Here is a 24723-nt window from a genome sequence, read left to right on the forward strand (position 1 = left end):
TAACAATGCAACGGGACTCAAACTAAAAGCACATTTAGCTGCAGATATACTAAGTAGTAAAAGGAAAGGCTGAAGCAGCACAACACATATATAAGAACATGGAATGTGAAAAGCACGAATCAGGAGAAGCCAGACCTCATAAAACAAAACGAAATACTTGGGGCAAGCAGGCTAAATAGGCAGGAATGGAATATTTGGAGTCATTAATCAGAAGGGAGACTGCATAGAATCATAGAATCATAGAATCATAGAATAGTAGAGTTGGAAGAGACCACATGGGGCATCCAGTCCAACCCCCTGCTAAGAAGCAGGAAATCGCATTCAAAGCACCCCCGACAGATGGCCATCCAGCCTCTGCTTAAAAGCCTCCAAAGAAGGAGCCTCCACCACGGCCCCGGGGAGAGAGTTCCACTGTCGAACAGCTCTCACAGTGAGGAAGTTCTTCCTGATGTTCAGGTGGAATCTCCTTTCCTGTAGTTTGAAGCCATTATTCCGTGTCCTAGTCTGCAGGGCAGCAGAAAACAATCTTGCTCCCTCCTCCCTATGACTTCCCTTCACGTATTTGTACATGGCTATCATGTCTCCTCTCAGCCTTCTCTTCTGCAAGCTAAACATGCCAAGCTCTTTAAGCCGCTCCTCATAGGGCTTGCTCTCCAGACCCTTAATCATTTTAGTCGCCCTCCTCTGGACGCTTTCCAGCTTGTCAACATCTCCCTTCAACTGTGGTGCCCAGAATTGGACACAGTATTCCAGGTGTGGTCTGACCAAGGCAGAATAGAGGGGGAGTATAACTTCCCTGGATCTAGACGCTATTCCCCTATTGATGCAGGCCAGAATCCCATTGGCTTTTTTAGCAGCCGCATCACATTGTTGGCTCATGTTTAACTTGTTGTCCACGAGGACTCCAAGGTCTTTTTCGCACACACTGCTGTCAAGCCAGGCGTCCCCCATTCTGTATCTTTGATTTCCATTTTTTCTGCCGAAGTGAAGTATTTTGCATTTGTCCCTGTTGAACTTCATTTTGTTAGTTTTGGCCCATCTCTCTAGTCTGTCAAGATCGTTTTGAATTCTGCTCCTGTCTTCTGGAGTGTTAGCTATCCCTCCCAGTTATGTGTCATCTGCAAACTTGATGATCGTGCCTTCTAACCCTTCGTCTGAACAGAACCGGGCCCAGGACAGAGCCCTGCGGCAATCCACTTGTCACTTCTTTCCATGATGAAGATGACGCATTGGTGAGCACCCTTTGGGTTCGTTCGCTTAGCCAATTACAGATCCACCTAACCGTAGTTTTGTCTAGCCCACATTTTACTAGTTTGTTTGCCAGAAGGTTGTGGGGGACTTTGTCGAAGGCCTTACTGAAATCCAGGTATGCTACATCCACAGCATTCCCTGTATCGACCCAACTCGTAACTCTATCGAAAAAAGAGATCAGATTAGTCTGGCATGACTTGTTTTTGGTAAATCCGTGTTGACTATTAGCAATGACCGCATTTGTTTCTAAGTGTTCGCAGACCACTTCCTTAATGATCTTTTCCAGAATTTTGCCTGGTATTGATGTGAGGCTGACCGGACGGTAATTGTTTGGGTCGTTCTTTTTTCCCTTCTTGAAGATAGGGACCACATTCGCCCTCCTCCAATCTGCTGGGACTTCTCCCGTTCTCCAAGAACTGCAGTCAAGAAATCAGAAGGCTAACACTTGGAATGGCAGTTTTGTAGAAACTAGACATGATCCTGAAGTGTAAAGATATATATTTTAATATCACACTTTGGATTGACATTGCCACCATATTTCTAATTTCTATCTATGGTTGTGAAAGCTGGATTATGACAGGAAAAAACAAATTAATTTGAAGTGTGGTGCTGGAGAAGTGTTCTTCGGATACTAGAAACTACTAAAACTATGAATAAATGGATCTAGAGAAAATCAAGCCTGAACTCTCCCTAAAGGCCAAGATGACTAAACTGAATCTGTCATACTTTGGCCATATCATGAGAAAACATGGCTCAGTATAAAAGGCAATAAAGCTTGGTAAGGTAGAAGGTCATTAGGAAAGAACGAGATTGCATTCCAGGTGGATAGACTCAATAAAATAAATAATGACTCTGCCTCTGCAAGAGCTGAGCAAGGCTATTGATGATTGGGTGGTCTCTTATTCAGGGGTTCATCATAACTCAAAGTTGACTTGATGGCAATTAACAATACTAAGTTAGAAATAATATAGTAAACAATTAAATTAGAACAACAGTTTCCAACAACTTAAAAAGCATTTTAAAATAGATTTTGATGACAAAGAGTATGGCATGTCTCAGTTGAAAGATTTCCAGTTGACAATCTAAAGTAAATAAAAAATTGTTTCCTTCTTGGTGATAAGAGAGCAGTAAGAGGACAATGTAGCTTTATGAGATAGGCAATTCCACAGCCAGAAGAAAATACCGTCTACTGTATGTTTTCTAACCATGCCTATCATGGCAGTGAGTCTGAGAAAAAGGCCACCTGAAAGGATCTTAAAGCACAGCTTCACAGCAGTAGATAACAGTCTTTCAGATCATCTGGATCCAGCCTATCTGTAGCATTTTCTTCTGTAAGGAGTAATGCAGATAAAGAATGAATGGGCAGAGAGTAACCTGATACACCTATGATATTTCCAAGAACGGTTGATTCTTCTAATGTTGTTTACTTCAATGAATAGGTCCACTCAAACAAAAACAAGAAAACTGAATTTTAGCGTCAAATATCAGCAGACAGCTATCATAAACTTGAATGATTCTTAATCTCACAATGTAACGATAGAGTCGAGCAGATTCTTGAAGAAACACTAAAAATTCCTATGTCCTCAGGTGAAGGAAAACAACAATACACATGTGCATTTAAAAGCAAGAGTAAGCTGTGGAGGTCAGTACTGGACACAATAAAGGCTTATCACAAGCAAGAAAGAACAGTGATTCTACCAGAATCAATCCCTCCCAGACTTGTCATTCCTTCAATAAATAAATGGACACTGGGGAACTAAAGAGCTGATGGGAAACTAATATTTAGAAATAGAAATGCAGGTGGGTAGAACTCCACATGCCCATGTCTCAAGTCCTCAGTGAAGAACAGTTTAGTTAGCTTAGTTAGTATAGGCTAAAGCAGGGGTCCCCAAACTAAGGCCCAGGGGCCGGATGCGGCCCTCCAAGGTCATTTACCTGGCTCCCGCCCTCATTTATAATATAATATTTTTATATCAGTTTTAATAATATAATATATTGTATATACATATGATATTGATAATAATATTATAATTTATACAATATAATACTAATAATAATACCAAATAATAATATTAATTATATGTTATATATTACATATAATATTACAATATAGTGGTATAGTTCAATATAGTAATATATAATGCTAATATTGTGCAATAATAATAATAATAAGTTTATTTGTATCCCGCCACCATCTCCCCCGGAGGGGACTTGGGCAGGCTCACAGAACTAACAAATGCAAAACAATAACAATATACAATACATCAATAAACAATAACATGCACCAATTGTAATATTTGCACATTAACCAAAAAGAATAAAAACACACTTATTAAAAACAGAACAGAACGGCAGAACGTTGGATAAGTGAATATGTTGGATAATAAGAAGGGATTCAGAAAAAGCCTATTAAACATCAAATTAGGTAATGATTATACAAATTAAGCACCAAACATCATGTTATACAACAAATTGGACAGAAAAAGTAGTTCCATGCGTAGTAATGCTATGTAGTAATTACTGTATTTACAAATTTAGCACCAAAATATCACAATGAATTTAAAACATTGACTACAAAAACATTGACTACTAAAAGGCCGACTGTGTTGGATAATGCAGAACACTGGATAAGCGAATGTTGGATAAGTGAAATTCTACTGTAATATGAAACAATTACTGTGGTAATCCAGTCCAACCCAATTCTGCCATGGAGGACACAATTCAAGCATGCCCAACAGATGGCCACCCAGCCTCTCAATAATAATAATAATAATAATAATAATAATAATAATAATAATAATAATAATAAGATCATACAATCATAAGGTTAGGAGACACCCCTAAGGATCATCCAGTTCAGCTTCCTTCTACCATACAGGACGACACAAACCAAGCACTCCTGAGAGATGGCCATCCAAGATCTGCACAATAATAATACAAATCGAATCATAGAATCAGATAGTTAGGAGAGACCCCTAAAGGCCATCCAGTCCAACCCAACTCTGCCATTGGACGATACAATCCAAGCACTCCCAACAGATGGCCAGCCAGCCTCTCAATAATAATAATAATAAGAATATGAATAAGAATAAGAATATCATACAATCTTAAGGTTAGCAGATACCCAGTTCAACTTCCTTATATCATGCAGGAGGACACACTCCAATCACTCCTGACAGATGGCCACCCAATATCTGCACAATAATAATACACATCGAATCAGTCCAACCCAATTCTACCATGCAGGACGCAAGCCAAGCACTCCCAACAGATGGCCACCCAGCCTCTCAATACTACTACTACTACTACTACTACTAATAATAATAATAATAATAATAATAATAATAATAATATCATCATCATCATACAATCCTAAGGTTTGGAGTGACCCCTAAGGATCATCCAGATCAACTTCCTTCTACCATGCAAGAGGACCAGAGCCGGCCCTAGGTATTTTTCAAGTGTAGGCGAACAGAATTTTGGCGCCCCCCCCAAACCAATCACTGAAAAATAAAAGCGTTGGATAAGCGAAAATGTTGGATAATAAGGAAGTATAAAGGAAAAGCCTATAAAACATCAAATTACATTATGATTTTAAAAATTAAGCACCAAAACATCATGTTTTACAACAAATCAATAGAAAAAGCAGTTCAATACATGGTAATGTTATGTAGGAATTACTATATTTGCAAATTTAGCACTAAACATTGAACAGGGATATAGGGCAGTGTGGACTTAGATAACCCAGATAGCCCTCAGTATTAAAAAAAACTCTAAAATCAGGACAATAAATAAAGAACAACACTCTGAAAACAGAAGAAATCCAGACAGTAAACAATCAGGGACAGCTAACTCCTCCCAAAAAAAGATTCTCCCAGGCAAGAAGAAGCCAGGCCTTGAAGCCACAGGGCCATTAAATGCTAATCAAGGTGATTAATTACAACATTCACACCTGCTTCAAAGAAAAGTTCTTTCTCCCACCCTGGACCTTCTACAGATATATAAACCCCACATACCTAGCTTCCAAGTTCCCACAGACCTCACAATCTCTGAAGGCCCCAAAGGTGGGCTTGCGTGGTGCGAAGGTGGGTCTGCGCTGGCCGGAAGGCCCAGCGCGACCGCTGGAAGGCCCGAAAGAGAAGGAGGTGGAGAGTGGTGCCCTCCTCCCAGGACGATGGTGCCCCCGGGACGATGGCGCCACAGGCAAATGCCTATTTCGCCTTATGGTTGGACCGCCTCTGAGGAGGACACAATCCAAGCACTCCTGACAGATGGCCATCCAGCCTCTACATAGTAATGATGATGATGAAGATGATTATGATAATAATAATAATAATAATAATAATAATAATAATAATAATAATAATAGAAGCATACAATCCAAGAGTTTGGAGAGACCCCTAAGGGCCATCCAGCCCAACCCTTTCTACTATGCAGCAGGACACAATCCAAGCATTCACAACACATGGACAACATATAAATACTATACAATACTACATAGGGACATAGACCCCCTCTACCCTCACCACTTTCACAGTACACAAACAACCAAATGCATACTAAACATAAAGACAACCATACAACAGACATTCAATACCACCACTACCTCAACAATTTCTCACCAACACCACCAGACAACACCACAGCAACGCGTGGCCGGGCACAGCTAGTGACCTATAAAGCATCATACTGCTCAGATCCAAGCTATTTGGCATATCATGTATCCCAGTACGAACTTGCTTCGGCCCTGAAATCCTCAGGAGATACCCTTCTCTCAGTCCTACCACCATTGCAAGATTGGTTGGTGAAAATGAGAGAGTGGGCCTTCTCAGTGGCTACCCCTCAACTCAGTGCCCTGCTATCTTTCCAGTAGCCTACTAAAACCTTTCATTTCAGACAGACTTTTAAAGAAGAAAGTTCTTAAGATTGAGCCAGGGAGTGCTGTGTTTTATGTAGTTTAACAGGTTTTAAAAATGGTTTTAACTATGTATTTGTAATTAATTCTACTTTAATGTTTGTGTCCTTGGATTTTAATTTACATATTGTATGATTTTTAGTGTTAGTCACTTTGAGTCTCCTTTCAGAGAGTAAAAGCCAAGTAGAAATACTTCTACTACTAATAACCACAAATGGGGAAAAAGAACAATCTGGATCTAACCAAGGAACCGAGGTTATACTTATGCCGTAGATAAAATTAAAATGTTCCATCACCTTTGTGATGAGTTTTTTTGCTTAAATTCAGCAAACAGGAATGCAATAATATAATGGACAATATAAAGCAAGATAACAATGCTACCTTTTTCTTTCTCTCCAGAGCATAATCTCTGTAGTTGTTATATACATCATTGAGCGTTGATTTTCTACAGTAAAGTTCAGCATCTGTTTTGGCATTTGATATATAGCTGTGATCTGTTCTTTTAATTGCCTCCTAGTAAGATACTAATGACCTTTTTTGTTCTACTAAACACCATTTTTGTTTAGTTGTAAATTAACCATAACCAAACTCTCGAAGTGCTAATACCTTTCACTTCTTTTTGTTGCAGGCTGCTGAATTACGACCTAAGTATGCGTCTCATTAATGATGTAATTAGAAATCTGATTGTAATTTTTAAAAAGCTGGGTGTAATGGGTAAATTGTCCTCAGAAATACAGAACATGGGGAAAATGGGTTTAAGGACCTCATCAGATAGGCAGGGAAAAAGAGGGGGAAAGCATGGGATAGTGGAAAGAACCATCTTACACTGTTCCCTCCTGACCAGGTCTGTCTTCTGCCATTCCAGGTCCTTTCTCCCTTCAGGTCTGTCTTTTTGCCACATTTCCCCATTTTGTGCCATTAGGAATTGGGTAAGGAGAGGCACTCTGGGCTTTGTTTTTCCATGCTGCCAAAATAGAGGCTCACAGAATCCCACCAAAATTGCCCTGCGTCATGTGATGGGCTCTGTAGTACTCCATTTCAGCAGCATGGAGAAACTGTGAGAAGACTTCATTTGATGACGTCATAGGTTTCCCTTCGCAAGTAGCAATACTGATGAAAATCTGTATCTAATACAGTGATTACTATGAGGAATAAATCACTCTTTGAAATCAGTGGGCATTTCTCCCAACATTAATCGTGCAACAACTATGTGTGTGTCAATTCTTTCAATATTGCAGCTGAGAGACGAAGGTTTCAGTCCCTTCTGTTGCTGGAAATATGTTTTCAGACGAGGATGGTTAGACATTTTTTAAATTACTTTTTCCAAATTTTGCAGACTTCTTCATAAAATCAATGAAGACAAAATATGAAAATATAGGAAAATGTAAAACCTGATACATCCACCTCTCCAGGCAGAGGAATTTGAGTGCTTAGAAATGTCTCTTCAGAGGAGTTTCAACAAATTAAAATCCTCATTCCATATCCCTGAATTCTGCATCCATTGATTGTACCGCCCATGGTGTGAAATTTTTTTTCAAAATAATTTCAAAATGCAAACCTTGATTTTGCAATCTTATAAGAGAGATAACATTTTACTTTGCTATTGTATATAATAGGACTTTAGCATCCACAGATTTTGGTTTCGATGGGAAGTCCAGGAACCAAATCTCATTGAATACCGAGGGTCACAGTACCATAGAGAAAGTCTAGCTATATTCCTATAGCTGAATGTAGAGCTATGACGTCACTGGCAGGAATCTCTAAATGACCCTGTTGCTATAAATTAGTGGTTCTCAACCTGTGGATCCCCAGAAATCCCAGCCAGTTTACCAGCTGTTAGGTTTTCTGGGAGATGAAGGCCAAAACATCTGGGGACTCACAGGTTGAGAACCACTGCTATAAATCCATCTCAAGTATAATAGATAGCCACTTGCTTTCCGATGAGGAAGAAATTGCTTGGCCCCAGGGGCTGCAGCTGAAAACTGGTGGGCTTTGGGCAGGGTTGGAGATTTATTGAGGCAAGATTGCAGCCATTGTATTTGGAAATACAGTAGAGTCTCACTTATCCAACATTCGCTTATCCAATGTTCTGGATTATCCAATGTATTTTTGTACTCAATGTTTTCAATACATCGTGATATTTTGGTGCTAAATTCGTAAATACAGTAATTACTACATAGCATTACTGTATATTGAACTACTTTTTCTGTCAAATTTGTTGTATAACATGATGTTTTGGTGCTTAATTTGTAAAATCATAACCTAATTTGATGTTTAATAGACTTTTCCTTGATCCCTCCTTATTATCCAACATATTCGCTTATCCAACATTCTGCCGGCCCGTTTATGTTGGATAAGTGAGACTCTACTGTATAGAGAAATTTGACTGCTATTTAACCATATGGGAAAGAAGATGCATTACTAATTAAAATTAGTAGGAGTCTTTGTTCTCCCGTAGGTATTCAGTCCTGTGTTCTCTCTCCCTCCCTCTCCCTCTCCCTCTCTCTCTCTCTCTCTCTCTCTCTCTCTCTCTCTCTCTCTCTCTCTCTCTCTCTCGCCTGCCTTGCCTGCTTGCCTGCCTGCCTGCCTTTCCTTCCTGCCTTCCCTCTCCTCCTCCTCCTCCTCCTCCTCCTCCTCCTCTGATCAAAATCAATTCTGTTTCTGTTTTCGTTACAGATTCTACGATGGATATAGTCCATGGTCAATTGCAAAATGTTTGCAAAGTGATTTCCTTGTTAAAATGAAAACATCTCATGAAGCATCTATCTACCTTTCCAGCTACACCATTGGGTACACATTTTTACCTATTTTGTAACACATATGTGAAGGTCATCAGCACCTGACTTCTCTGGCTACTAGCTGTTCTATTCAATTATGTCTAGAGGAGATGAATGATTCCATAATTTGTAATATGTGTCAAACTGTAAGGTATTATGTATCTGGCACAATAATAAAATTAATGATTATGACATTCCTAACAGTTTTTGAAACCAGTTAGTATGCTGGCAGCGTAGAAACATTTATGTCTTATGCTCCAACACTTCTAATCCCATTCTACATAATTCACCCTGCGTATACCAATGCATTTTATGTCTTAATTCCATGAGCTGCTGAATGGAAGTAGATGGGTGGATGAACTTTGTTTTCTTTTACTAAATTTGTATTTTCTTTTTTAAATGTTCTTTCTTGAATATAGGAGGATGTTTATGTCTCTAAGTGAGAGCCTGTGATTGCTCCAGGGAAGCTGGCAGGAGAATAAACAACCCCCTGCTGAATTCCCACATCACAGACCACACCAGAAACAAACATTAAACAAACAAGCAAACTCCTAGCAAACCACAAAGATGCCATGATCTTTTTTACTTCCTTAAGAAGCCCAATGTGGACTTCATTAAAATCACCTGTGTGGAGAGGTATTACCTTTCCTGCTATTTTTTTAAGCAGCCTTGTCCCTAAAGCACTACATTTCTCAACAAATTCCCTACAGAAGTTTATTAAATCAGTAGTTCAAAATGCAGCTCACAGAGGGAACAAGAGGACCAGTAGTTTTAGCAACATCTCTTGAAAACTTAAAGTATGATTAAAGTGAAACCTATCTCTTCCCTCCTGCCTTGGGAACTATGTTCCAGGGGCCTTAATCAATTCAAGCAATTATTCTGGTTTTTCTTATGGCTTTCAGAAAACCTCAAAACTCCATCTGTAGACTAGACTCATATTTTCCTATAAGAGGCCACTGTCAATATTTTGAGATGGATCATGTAAGGTTGTTGATAGTAGTGCCATCTCTTCCACTCCTTTTTCAGTCTTAGTTGGAGCAAGTGTGCATGTTTGTATGTGGGGGTTGCCTAACTTGTTTCAGGAGAAAAAATAACCTTGTAAGCAGTGGGATGATTAAGATATAGTTTCTCCCTGATGAATGCTCCAGGACAAGGGTAACATTGCAGGGATCTTAAAAACCAAACCAAGTTATTGCTATAAATCCCACAACCTTCAATAACATTTCCTCTGTTATGATGCACCTGCTGAATGACAAATGAGGCATTGTGATATAAACTGGATAGAGAATTATTTCAACAATAACATTTTAATTAATCTCTGTATGCACACATTCTTTTGCACAACAGCTGGATGAGTATGTGTGTGCACACATTTGTATAGAGGGATGTCCTGCAAAGTAGAATATGCTTGGAAAGGATTTTTTTAAAAGTTGGAACACCTTGAGAAACATTGGCATAACATACAGATGTTTTAAGATGAATGAGGAAAGCAACAAGGCAACCTGGGATATTGCTGGTGCAATATGATAAATTGTATGGTGAAATAATCTATCATGTACACAGTTAGGGGGTCTGGCTTTGGCTTTCTTCCTCCCTCAGCCTGCTATAACTTATTTTTAAACATATGATGTGAAAACATGCTTCCCTCACTTCCATTCCATGCCAGCTCACCCCACTTCCATTCTATACTAAGTGATTCCATAGAAAATAAAATTCTCATTATCTTAGGAGGAAGAAGAAAAGTAGGTATGCCTTTGATCATAGACACTCCCATTGTCACAAGGATTATAGAAATAAAGAATAACTCATAAAAAAGAGCCTAACAAATATTCCTTTTGGGAAGTTTTGCTTTTCATTTGCTCTTGTCAGTGTCTGCAATAAATTTATGCAGCTATTTTGTAAATAAATGAGGATAAAGTAAAAGTGCTTATAAACCCTTCTATTGGGTTACAAGAGTTTTCCTTTTGTCTTACAGACATGTGACTGTAAGGGATTACAAGACACTCTAAAAGACTCTTTCCTCAAATCCCAAGCCATGATCACAGGGCTCAAGGTCATTGATGCTTTGACTTCTAAGGAGCAGTGTTTTGTTATTTATTTAATGCTAATGGAGGCAGTTCCTTTTATTGCTGGATTAAAAGTCCCTTGCTTATCTTCCTTTCATGCTGGAGTAGAATGTTCTTTTCTCTTTATTCCTAATGTCTTTGTCATGTCATGCGTGGGTGTTATCAGACGGGGAAAGCCATTCATAGCCAAACCAACATTGCTGTGGTAAAAATATGTAACTCAAAGAGCAACAAAGATGGAAGTTAGCCAAATATTTCCTTCTGAATTCTGGAATGGAATAATATAAAAATGGGACTGAAATAATACATTGCAAATGCCTGGGGACATTATTCTCATATTTATTTTTTTCCTTCTCTTCCATAAAATAACATAACCCTGTGATGATCTCACATTCTGAAAATCTCTTCTCCCACTCTGTATTATCAGCTGCTGATGGTGGGAACGTTTCCATTATGATGTTATTGAATATGGCCAGACTAAGACATATTCTTGCAGACAACGGACTAGATTGGACCTTTCCACATTAAATGTACAGAAGCTGAGTGAATTGACAACTGATGGGATTGCATTATTTACCATACTTGAGTCAGTTGGCAAATTTAGGGGCTGTGGATAGGCTATATTGAGCCAATACAGGGAGACACAGAAAGATTTAGAACAGTAGTTCTCAACCTGGGGTTCCCAGATGTTTTTGGCCTACAACTCCCAGAAATCCCAGACAGTTTACCAGCTGTTAGGATTTCTGGGAGTTGAAGTCTAAAACATCTGGGGACTCCAGGTTGAGAAACACTGATTTAGAAGGAATAGCTAGAAACTGTCACTGTTGCCTCCCAGCCTCTGCCATCTGAGGCAAATGTAAGTTAGCAGGAGAACACATATGACTGGGTCTGATTATATGAACAGCTTCATTGGGAAGATGGCAAAGAGCAGCCTTTAATGTCTCACAAAATGTTTGTGTATGGTGGTGAGGGAGCTCTAGAAAGCTGAAGAACCTATACGATGTAACACAACATAACAATCCATACACTCACTTTTGAAATGTCCTAATTGGACATCTTCTTCCTATTCTTCACAGGTATAAATACATTGTCCTACATAATCAATATGGAGCAGTACAAGTCCTGGAGAATTTGGCTCTATTTATTTTACCTAATAAAGTCACCCTAAAAGCCCCTTCATATTTCACAGTTATTGTGAAATGATTTCACTTTAGTTGCCTTAGTTCCATCTAAGGAATCACGAGAATTGTAGTTTTGTGAGGTCCTTAGGATTCTTGGCCAGAAAGCTCTAGTGCCTCACCAAATGACAAGCCCAGAATTATCTAGGATAGGGTTGTGGGAATTAAAATGAAATCATAGAACTATAACTGTAATGTGAGCAAGCTCCTACTCTCCCCAAAAAGTTTGACTCTATGCCTTCTACATCCCCCTAGGCCACGAATTACATTTTGCTGTGCCTCTTTGCATACAAAACCCCTCTTCTCATCTTTCAAATTTCTCCTACAGACTGATTGCATAGTCAGGGAAAATCAGTATCACAGTTTCCTTCCTGCTTGTAGGATTCTGTTGCTGGGCCAGAGTTACAGAATGGATGGAGGCAAAACTGAGCATCAGTCAACCTGATTGTTTAGTATAGATTTCATTATGTTGTGGATATTGCATTAGAAGAACAAAGGAATAGCAGAAACCACCCGAAATCCACTAGGGGTTGTTTTCCACAGTCTAAATGTCTTATTCTGCAAAATCTAGACTCTCTGCTCATCCACATCCACACAAATAGAGAGAGACAGAGAATAGGAGATTTTGTTAGATTTTTGGGGGGAGATGGAACCAAAACCACATTTATAAAATGGAGTTATAATTATAAACTTTTGAAAACCCAAGTCTGCAAAATGAAGCTGCCAAGAATACTCGAACAATAGATGATTGCCCCAAAATAATGAAATGGCAGCAGCAAGATCCCCTTCTGGCTCAAAATGGGGGGGGGGGGGTTGTTGCTGGGATGGGGAACTTTACATTTTGCTCCGGAGCTCAGTATATTAACAAAACTGTCATTATCCATACTTTTTTTAAAAGTTGAAGCTTCACAGACCTTTTGGACTGCACAATGGAATATAGTTTGGAAAAAATGGATTTAGTATGTCTGAATGCAAAACTAATCAGCTCAGTATGACTATTTCATATGGCTAAGCCCATTACAAGTATGCTCGACGTCTTTCATCTCTGTTGAGGATATAGGATATCATTAATGTTACCAGCTGCATTGTTTTCTTTGAATACTAACAGCAGAGGGGGGAAAGCCCCATTGGTTGCCTTGTTTTCCCACTTACACAGCAATCATCCTGCCAAGCCAAATGGAAAACAGGCGTTTGCAATAAAAGCATTTTCCCAAATGCCCTGTTAATTTTTAGTAAACCAAAATAAAATGTGTTGTTATTTATTAAGACTATGTGACCTGCACAACATCCAGATGATGTTTTGGTAAAGCACCAGGTTCAGATTATTCTTTGTTAAAAAATCCCTTCACTTTTCTTTGTAGAAAATAAGCAATCATTGATGTTTGGCTCAACGTATGTTTGGGATTCACTTCATGAAGTATAACTCTTGGTACTTACCTAAAAATTTTAATGGTTCTCAAAATAAAGTACAAGTATTGCTTAGTTGTACAAAATATTGAGGCTGTGCTAGCCATCTAAAAATGTCTATCCTTTCTGTTGCTTAGTGTCAATCCTTTTCAAGGAAGCATTGTGGAATATCTGTTATTTGGTTAAATATTCTAGATACAAATGTGACAGGTAACTCTTATGTCAGTGAGACAGTGAAGGCCCTTCCATACAGCCCTATATCCCAGAATATCAAGGCAGAAAATCCCACAATATCTGCTTTGAACTGGGTTATCTGAGTCCAGATTCCCAGTTGCCATATATCCCAGTTCAAAACAGATATTATGGTATTTTCTGCCTTGTTATTCTGGAATATTGGGCTATGTGGAAGGGCCCTGAATCTTCTCATGTTTAACCTGAATTTTAAATGATTTTGTTGAAAAAGCTAAACCTATTGAGTAGGTAATGCTCAAAACCTTAGGTTGCTTTTTTAAAATCTGGAGTAACATTTGGGACTGATTCACCATCCAACTTACATTTGGAATTAACAGCTGCTAGTGGTTAATGTAGGAAAAGAGATCTGTTAGGCTTGTGATTCTGAACTAAATTATCCATTTAATGCCTCTCATAGCATTCTGTGAGAAAAAGCAAAGTTTGTAGTGGATTTTCAATTTCCCAAGCACTTCTTTATTGGGGAAGAAATACACAAAATGTATTAATTAGGGAAAAATGCATGTGGTAGAAATGTATTCAAAATTTCCACAGAGAAATAAAAGTCTCACAACCTTGTACAAAGTGTGGGACAAAGATGCAGTTGAAGTTCATAAAAAACCCACAAAATCACAATTGCTAGAAGTAGATGAAGAAGGGAATGGGAGGGAAGTCAACTTAATTTCCCAAGTGCATAGTACTGTCAACAAGATTAGAAAGGAATTAATTTCATTTCACCTGAGTAACTTTGTATATCAATACAGTGTATTCAAAAGAAACCAGCCTACAATAAAATCAATAGAGGACAAAGAGTTTGAAATTTACACTGAGTAATTACTTTAAATATTTATTTTAATAAAATGATATACAGATGGTACCTGTCAACAGAAATGATTGCCAAGATGTATAAAAATAGTTCTGGTGATTGCTGGAAATGTGGGGAAAAGGTGGGTACTTTTTATCAAATGTGGTGGTCATGTAAAAAGCCTCAGAACTTTATCTGCTTGGGATGTTAGATAAATTGATAGAAAATGAGGAAGGTTATTGCTATACATGATAACGGCAGCAAGAATTACCTATGCTCAAATATAGAAAGGCTCAATGATTCTGTCACAAAGAAGATTGTCTTATGCAAATAAGCGAACTTGCAGAAATGGATAAAAATACTACATTGATGAAGGAGAAATCTCTAACTTTAAGAAAGACTGGGGACCATTTATTGTGTTCCTCCAGCAAAGATGGGGCCAAATCCCCATCACTGTTTCTTTGGACTAGAAGAGCGTTATTGTATGAGATGTACCAATGCTTCCTTTTCACTAAATGGGTGTAGAAAACTGAGGGTGGTTCCACACAACCCTTTAACCTAGGAGCAATCATGTTTTAAAAACACAACTGTGACTGGCTTCTAGTCCACCTCCCCCCCACCCGAAAGTGCATTCTTTTCTTGGGGGGGGGGTGTCCACATGCTCTGCCGGGCTTTCCAGCAGAGCATGGGGACACAAAAGAAAACCACTTGAAAAGCCTTAAAAAGGAAAATGACTCACCTGCCATTTCCCCTTCACTGGAGCTCTTCTTGCTTGTATCAATGATGTGCCAAGAGAAAGAGGGCCAGGAGCAATTTTTCTCCTTCCCCCCTCTCCTGTCGGTTCATTTGGTATGTGCCAGGAGATCTCCGGAGAAGTGGCAATGGCGGTTGGATGAGTTAAAGGTGTTTTTCAAGGAGTTTGGGGAGGGTGTGTGTGCTGTCCCAGGTTTCTTGGGCTCCAGGAGGCCAAGAAACCCAACACATCTTTAAAATAAAAATAATTTAATGTGTTAAAATAAAAACAATTTCTTTTAAAATGTCCAGGTGAAATAATAGTGCAGATCTGCATAGTACTGTACATATTAAGACCAGGACAAATAGAAGTTGATTATTCATGGAAATAAAGTGAGAGATTAGGCAGTTTAGCTTGCATTTTTAAAAGCACTTTGTAATGTAGCCATAGTTCAATAGGTAAGGGCCTATACTTTTCATGTATAAGGTACAAAGTTCAAACTTTGCCCTTATTTTAGAAAGGATCTTGAAAGTAAGGCTGGGAAAGAGCTTTGCTGGAAAGTTGCTGCTAGCTGGAGTATAAAGAGGACTAGGTTAAAACAGACACGACTTGTTCTGTTTTAGCTTCATAAGCCTTTAGGGAAGTGGTTGGCTACTGGCAGCCTTCAGGCAGAATCAAGACTTTCATAAGTTGCAGACTCCATGTACATTGCAGATAGAACTGAACCATTCACATTTCTAATTGGGAGTCTGTTCTTTGATATATGGATGTGCTATAATCCATGCTCCATATGTCCAGATGATAATAAGGGGTAATACCTAATAACAGGTAATAAGAGGTACATATGAAAATAATATGAAATGGACAATCTGAAGTTCTGTCACTTTTAATGAGCGCCAGGATTTTATTATAGTGCATGTATGCACACATACATATATAATACAAAGGCAGGGAAGGAAAATGTCTCAGGGGAGCTACTGAAGTAAATTAATGGCTGTGACAGTTTTCATGGGATTCAGCATTAGAAATTGTCCTTATTTGAGAAAAGAATTCAGCAACAGGATTTTTTCCTAGTGGTGGCCCAAGAGACTATAGTTTGAAGTTTGATTGCATATACTGTAGCTGGCAAACCTCTGCTGTTTTCAACTATATGTTATCCTTATGGTAGCTAAGGATGGGGCAGAGCCTCACTGAATTTGGCAGTTTTACCAAAGGTAAACATTTTTTACTTTGCCAGACTCAGTGTAAGAAGTAAGAAGAAATCCACCACTACCACTGCTGGTAATTACACATGTGAGAATAAAAATGGAGCCCACCAAGGAAAAAAATGACAGGAAGAAAATGTAGGTGAAATTTGAAAAACAAAACAAAACAATGGCATTGAAATGTTTCACATCTCTAGGGATTACCTAGGGAGTCAGCATTGTACAATGGGCTGTGCCGTGCCCCATGAAGACCCTCACTGTTTACCCCTAGTTAAGCCTTTTTTAGTTAGAGGGATTAATATTTTATGTACAGTTTCTGGGGGGTCAGTTTAGATAGCCTCTTTACATTTTAAGCCTCCATTGCCCTGCTGCTTTAAGAATCCCTTCAGGTGCAGAGTCTCAGGCAAGGCACTTCTGGTTCCTGAAAGAGTCAGCTTTTTCGTGACTGGAAGGTGAAAAGAGAGGAAAGCCAGAAGGTCTACAAAATAGCACGTCCAGTTAGAGCTGTATTCAAATCTAGTCAGAGTTAAATTTTGAGACCACTTTAGAGACAGATAAACACCATACAAGAAAGAGACAATAAGAAGAAATAAAGATTCAAGAGCCTCAGTTCGGCCAGAACTGTGTCTATCTCTCAAAGACTTTACCTTTCCTCATAAAGACTTGTAGTGGGACTCAGGAGGAGAGAAGGTCTAAAACTCTTGTCAGTTAATAAATTCCTGTTTGATTCAACTTTATAGTCTCCAATCTGTTCCTTGCACAGACAATTCACCTCCCAAGTAGTTAAGGGGCAGAACAGGCTAGGTGTTGTAACAGAATTCCAGAAGCCAAGGGTTTGAATGTGTGTTCAGTCATGGACATGCATTGAATGGCCTTGGGCAGATCTCAGTCTAAGAGGAGTAAATTCCTCTTAATAAACTTTGCCAGCCTTATGATAGGGTCACCATTAAGTTGCAATTCACTTGAAGTCAAATAACAGCAATAAAGGGATAACCTGTTCTCTGGCTAGAAATGACTGGTTTGCATAAAAAACCATTTACTAGCTGATAACATATTGTAACATCAATGTCAACTGGCAGTTATTAATCCCCTGACTACATTATCCTGTCTAGTAATGAAAGAAAAGTTACCAAATTTTGGGAATGTTTATAAATGAATAGGAATGACAATTTGCCAAGTGGAGACTGATGTTAGTGTACATGTAACCACTTTCTCAATGAGTTGTTTGTATAGTCCTATAAGAGCAGTTCCAGGCTATCCGAAAGACCATATTTTATCATATAAACATGGATGGATTTAGAGACAGGCAAAGATGACCCCTTTTAAAGTCCCATTACTTCAGAAGCCCATCTGGTAAAATCATGATGCAGCGCCTTCTTAGTGACAGGTCCCGGATTATCAAATTTCCTTCCAAAAACAGTTAAATTAGTCCACTCTTTTGGCCTTCCTCCACCAGGCAAATATTTTTCAATTAAGGACAATCATTATCAGCTCACTGCATATTATAGTCAGATGTTTTACACTGAATGTGCTGTTTTATTTTTTAAAATATACTGCTTATGTAGTATTAGAATGATGCTTTAAAGTGGTTTTAATTGTATAAAAGTATCATTAATTAATGTGCATTGTAATATGTATAATTTATTGTGTTTTTATTGGAATCTTTTTAATTATGTTGAAATCAGTCTTACATCCCAACCCAGGGAGGAGCGCAGGAGATAATCAAATCAATAAATGATAAGAATCTTCTTGGTAGTGAGTAGAACAGAAGCATTTCATTACCGGGTTCCATGGAGACCAACATCTCTTTTCTTGATGTTGTATTAGCACATTACCTGGGATCATCAGGGCTTGGAGAAGTTACTTTGTGGATTGCAAATCCCAGAATCCCCATCACAGAGTTTCTGGAAGTTGTGTTACAAGAAAGCCTTAATGATCTTACAGGCAGGCATGTATTTGTCTTCCAAAGAATGTCTGTGAAAAGAAGACAACAAAATGTATACAGAGTGAAACGTCTGTGTTTTCTTTCTTCCTTGCTATTCTCCTACTGAACAAAAACAGAAACTATTTCTGACCAGCATTGATGCACATATAAAGGGAGGTGACTTTACTAGTACAGAGCTTTGCATGTCAACAATGCCACTGCTGGTATGCTGTCAAAAGAGTCGCCAGCTTCGCTTACTAGACAGAGGTTTCCTACCATACTTGCTAAGTTGATGCATACTGGAGAGAGTTGGAATGCCTGAGCCAGCTTTCCCTTGTTACAATAAATCCATATTTGTACCTTTCTACATTGTTTAATTTTAAAAAAGACCCGTAGCTTTCATTTTGCCATTTGCATTAGCATTGAAATGGCATGTTGCTTATAGAATTAATTCAATCATGTCAGGAAGAATATGTTCTGAAGTGTGCTTTTAAAAATGTAAAGTACTTAATACAACAAAGTTTCTGCAGGTCCCTTTGTGTTCAGACTCATCTACATACAGAGCTGTGATTACAATAATTTGTAGCATGTTGCTTCCAAAAATGGCATTGTTCATCTACAATCACATTGTGTTTCTAGCTATACCTCTATATTTCCTGTTAAATAAACTAATTAGATGCATGTTACACTATGATATTATTCGTATTTTACAAGTTTATCTTAAGTATTAGAGTAGGCAGGGAGAGAGTATTCCCCCCCCCCCCCCCCCATTAAGCTATATGGCTTTTTCTTCAGGAACTTATTAACTATATAGTAATGCAAAGCCTTTTGGGTTAAATATGATGGCTATATCACAGATGTATTTAAGGATACTTGTCCACTGCCATTTTTCTACCCAAACATTAAAAATGTGTGAAATGTTAGATAGAAATGTCACAGCATTTCTAATCATAGAGAAAATACCGCTTGATGACCATGTGGTTGGTTAATAGCAACTGGATAGTGACTGTAAATGTTACGATGCAATACCTAAGGAGTGTGGTCATGGCTGAGTCATAACCATGTGAAGATTATTGCAAAGGGGTTGCATCAGCCAGTATCCCTTATTGATGACCTATCAGTAGGTGGCTATATAAGGAGGATGAAATAATCCATCTTTGTTTTGCTTTGTAACTCAATAGCATTTGCCTATGTGTTGTATGTGACTATCTGATGATTTTGATTGATTGCAAGTACAAGGAAAGTGGATATGCATATCCTATTTGTGTATTTGTATATATTGCAACATTAAAGATTAAAGCCTTCAGATATTTTGGATGAAAACCTGAATCAGTGAGTTTATTAAACTGTGTGTGTAGATAAGGTCAGATCCTGGCAGTTGGACTCTGCTGATAGACAGGGAGAAGCATGTTTTTGCTGTGAAAGGACTCTGCTGTATTTTTGCTTGTTTTTGGGACACTTTCTATCCAGCTTGCAGTGGATCAGAAATGTTATGACTTGGAAACAATAAATCACTTCATGACCAGCAAATTCCATGACATGAAACAGCAACACAGTAGGAAGAGTAGAAGAGATCAGTATTTCTTTCAGGCTCACCCAGGCAGACTAAGCTCTGCTTTTTGCCACTCTATTCAGAGAAGGGGACAATTCCTTTTTTTATATACAAGTTAAGTTAAAGTACCCACAGATAACTTGATCCAGGTTTTTTTTTTGGGGTTGAATTTTTTATTAACATTTCTGGACTTATACATGAATACATGCAGTATGGATCATTTCATACCTTAACAGCCAGCAGCCACACTAAGTGACAGTTCTGTTTTAGCAGGGGTTCAGGTACATGAGAATGGCTTTTCTAGCCCCCTCCTATCAGTGGAATTGCAACAGGGGACCTGCTTCAGATTGTTAACAGATGGAAGTGGGCTGGAAACATTATCCTGTTGCACCTTGATTGCCAACAAAACAGAACTCTGTCACTCAGTGGAGCCTCTGGCTCTTAAGGTAGGTGCAGTGAGGTTTTATTTGTGATTGTGGCAATAACAACACAGTCATAAATATAAACACCAAACAATATTATCCTCATTTATTAGTTACATTTATGTTTCATCTTTCATCCTAAGAGATAAGGCAAGTTGCTCATTTGAGGACATTGTATATTTACACTTTATACAATGTACCATATAATATTTGAATTAACTCCCGATAGTTCAAAATATGGAAACCAGATTGGTCATAGAAACACCCAGGAGTGAGCATACTGTACCTATACTAAAATCACTCCACTGGCTGTCACTACATTTCCAGAAAAAGTACAAAGTTTTGGTTATGACCTTTAAAGCCCTGCATTTGGGTCCAGGTCACTTGCAGGATTGCCTTCTTGTGTATGATCTGCCCCATACAGTTAGGTCTTCTGGGGGACTACTTCAAGTAGCTAGAACTCGGCTACCAACTGTCACTCAGAGAAACTTTTTATCAGCTACCCCAGGACTGTAGAAAGACCTACCAGAAGAAATCTGACAGCTAAATGAGCACTAATTGTTTATTTGTTGCATGTGCAGCCTCCCTTTCTTCCCATAAGCTCAAGACACTGTATGTGGCTCCACTCCCCTCACTTTCCCCGCACAAAATCCTAACAAAGTAGTCAGGATGAGGCAGTGTGAGCATGTTTTTGTTCATCCATAGGTAACAGGACAGCATAAGCCTGGCCATCCATTCCTTAAGTGATGGCTAGCTGCCTGTTGTTTCGTACAAGCTTCAGAAAAGAAGACTCAAATGTACAGACAGGCTGCTCAAATCACTCATGACAGCTTCTTTAATGAGACACGCAGAAAAGACAAATCTAAAGTAATCTGTTCTTCCTCCGCATTTCTCCCTCTTATCTCCCATCCTCTGCTCCACCCTTTCCCCTTCCAATTAGCCCTCAGCTGTTTAGGCACAAGCTTTGCGTCCCCGTCTTTGCTTCCTTCTTTTGTTTTGAAGGAAACTATTCCTTTCAACTCTTTGGTGGGACCCTCCACACACTCCCTCTTGCAGGGAGAAAATTTGAATTAAGGTGAGCTTCATAATTGGATGGAGACTTGAATGTAGAAATCTTTAGTTCCAGCTCAACCCTATGCTACTACACCAATGCTACTCAAAATGGTGGTTCCTTGGTCAAGCCATCATTTGCTAAATTTCCAGGAAAGAAAGAAACAACTGTAATCCATGGCACAAATGTTGTACCAGTCCTTGGCAACTGGAGAAAAATGCTGATCCCAAAAGAAGATGCTCTGCATGCTCCCACATTGCACCCATAAGCTTTTCTTCAGAAATAAACTCAAGGCGTTGCTTAAGTTCTTCACTCCCTCCTGAACAGAGTATATACTGCACATGAAGTCATAGAGCACACATGTGTGCATTATTATGTTTGCACACATGGTACATCATTCAGCCATGAGTCGCATGTGCATATAAATTTGGAAGTTTGTATGCATGAACCGGATGGTTATTAAGTACCTCTGTTTTTCAGAAAACTCTTGGGGGATTGTCTTATGAAAACTGCATGAAATCTTTGCACTACACTGAGGAGGGCAAATGTGTTTTTAAATGCTATCTCTTACATTCCCTACAGGAACCTGGCATAATTTTATGAACATCTTATGGAGCAGAAGAGAGGATTTGTTTGTTTCATCCAGTGGAATTAACTAAAATAAGGATTTTATAAGCTGGCCAAGATGACACTATTATGTTATTACATTGCAACCAGAAGTATAGTACTTCAGAAAAAAATAGGACTTTAATCATATAAAATGGGGCACCTCCTTTTAGGATTATCTCTGCTAAAATCTATTTGATCTACATTCCAGCTGTGTATGGTATAAGAGCCAAAGATGGATAGGACTGAAGTTGGATAGACAGAGTTCTCTGGTGATGAAAACATACTTTACAACATCCCCTATATGTAGAAGTCCAGTTCTCTTTACTGTGTTTCAAAATTTAACAGAAAGATAATGGGAAATAATGAGAAGTGCAAAAAATAAAAGTTACAATTTTCACAATTTTTATGTTATCACAACTACTTCATATGGGCATGTTTAGCTTTCATTTGGTTTTGTCCCACTTTGGGCAAAGTCTGGCAACAGTTTGGAGTTTCCTGGAAACTTCAGAGTACTTTGTGGCTTAGGATAGGCACTTATGGATTGACAGAGAAAAGCTGATCACCAAGAAATGGAGTTTAAGGGACTTTCATAGTCACCACATAGCTTCTAAACTAGTACAGCTCCCAAATGTACCCCCTACATTAGGGGCATAGATGGAATCACACACAAGACTCACAAAAGTGTAACTATAGGTTTTATATTTGTGACTACCCAACAGATTTCCAGCTAATATTCCTATCGGTTTTGTACTTCATTTAACTGAAAACCTTTATTCAGTCAACACATTTAATTTACAATATAGAGGAATATGAGATAAAAAAAAACTTGTTTTATTATAAGGAAAAAGAAATTTAATTTCCTGGTGATTTGGAAAATAGCTATTACCATTGACAATGACAGTTACTACTGCTTAAAGAGTTAACTGTCACTAAAATACATGAAATAGCATCAAGTAGTTTACTGATGATACAGTACTTCATTCACTACCTGGCACAATTGTAAATCGATGACACTTGGCCAATATAATATGATACAAACATATACAAGCACATTCATTTGGTTTAGAGCTACTTATATTTATACATATTCTTAGATGTATTATTTTTCTTCTTTGCAAGTGTTTTTGGAGTGATATTATTTTCTTGAAAATCACCAGGATAAGTATATATATATATATATATATATATATATATATATATATATATTCTCTTCCTTAACTTCTGATTTCAGATACACCTGGAATGTCTGTGAAATCATATCCTTGCTCTTTATATAATTCTTACTCTATAGATCAGCTACTGTCTGTGTAAACATACTTCCTTTTTAAAATGTATAATATAAAACAACATTTAAGAAGAACATTACCAAAAAAACCCAACATGATATAAAATCACTAAATTATATCTACAAGTAACAAAACTACACTAAAATACTGCAATGAAAAAACACAAACAACAAAAAGGGGGAGACAAATGGCTATCATTTTCATTTATTCTACTTCCTCTAAATCTATATATATATAAATGTAATGTTTGTTTTACTATGGAGTAAACAACAAAACCACTGAACCAAATCACACCAAATTTGGCCACAAAAGACATAGTCATACAAAATATGTTTTTCAGTCAGAAAACCCTAGAAAAATAGTCCAAATTACAGAGGATGTAATTAGAAAAGTAGGCTTTGCTGCCTTTAGCCCCCCTCCCCCGGCTGCCTTTAGGCCCCGCCCCCTTCGTATCCTAGAAACTCCCTCAGCCAAAATGGCACCCAGGACACAGGCAGAGTTCACTTAGGACTGATCCACACTGCCTATAAAATACAGATTATCTGATTTGAACTGGATTATATGGCAGTGTAGATTCAAGGTCCTTCCACACAACTATAGTACCCATTTATAATCTTATATTATCTGCTTTGAACTGGATTATCTTGAGTCCACACTGCCATATAATCCACTTCAGTGTGGATTTTATACAGCTGTGTAGAAGGGGCCTCATATAATCCACTTCTAAGCAGATAATATAAGATTATAAATATAATATGAAATAATTACTGTGGTATAATAATACAGAACAATATAATTTCTAAAACCAGGACAGTAAATAAAGAACAATAATCTGAAAGCAGGGAAATTGGGCATTCCAGAAAGGAAACAATCAGGGCCAGCTAACACTTCCCAAGAAAGGATTCTCCCAGGCAGGAAGCAGCCAGGCTTTGAAGCTGCAAAGCCATTTAATGCTAATCAAGGTGCCTAATTGCAGCATTCATACCTGCCACACCGAGACTATTCATTGCTATTTAAACTGGCCAACCAAGGATTCCGCAAGGTAGAAAGTGGCCAGGCTTGCAAGCAGCAAGGCTATTCAGTTCTTTTCAACCTGGCCAACCAAGATTTCCCCTACGTGAAAAACCCCCAGGCTTTGAAGCCACAAGGCTACTCCATCCCATTCAACCTGGCCTAGCAAGGATGCCCTATGTAGAAAGCAGCCAGGCTTTTAAGCTGCAAGACTATTCAGTGCAATTCAAGCTGGCCAAACAATTATTCCCCTACAAAGGAAATAGCCCAGCTTCAAAGCGGCTCTTTGATTGAGGGTGCTAC

At 38.4% G+C, this 24723-nt stretch overlaps 1 protein-coding gene across 10 annotated transcripts in view; it reads left to right on the plus strand.

Moving 5' to 3' along the window:
• LOC107983057 (uncharacterized) overlaps positions 1 to 22525 on the plus strand; it is a 35027-nt gene extending 12502 nt beyond the window's left edge. For 5 of the 10 annotated variants that reach the window (XR_010005364.1, XR_010005362.1, XR_010005363.1 and 2 more), the window contains 2 exons: positions 8843 to 8956; positions 10919 to 11106. Coding sequence is in view for 6 of the 10 variants with exons in the window: in XM_062978104.1 (XP_062834174.1) it covers positions 8843 to 8956; positions 10919 to 10952 (148 nt within the window). In the remaining 4 variants the exon portion in view is untranslated. Of the gene's footprint in view, positions 1 to 6794; positions 8780 to 8842; positions 8957 to 10918; positions 11107 to 19782; positions 19822 to 22096 lie in introns of those variants that run through there. The other 5 variants (XM_062978103.1, XM_062978106.1, XM_062978105.1 and 2 more) reach the window with 4 other exon arrangements.
• Positions 22526 to 24723: the final 2198 nt, after the last annotated feature.

The sequence above is a fragment of the Anolis carolinensis genome, chromosome 4, assembly GCF_035594765.1.
Source record: "Anolis carolinensis isolate JA03-04 chromosome 4, rAnoCar3.1.pri, whole genome shotgun sequence".
In the NCBI taxonomy this organism is placed as follows: domain Eukaryota; kingdom Metazoa; phylum Chordata; class Lepidosauria; order Squamata; family Dactyloidae; genus Anolis; species Anolis carolinensis.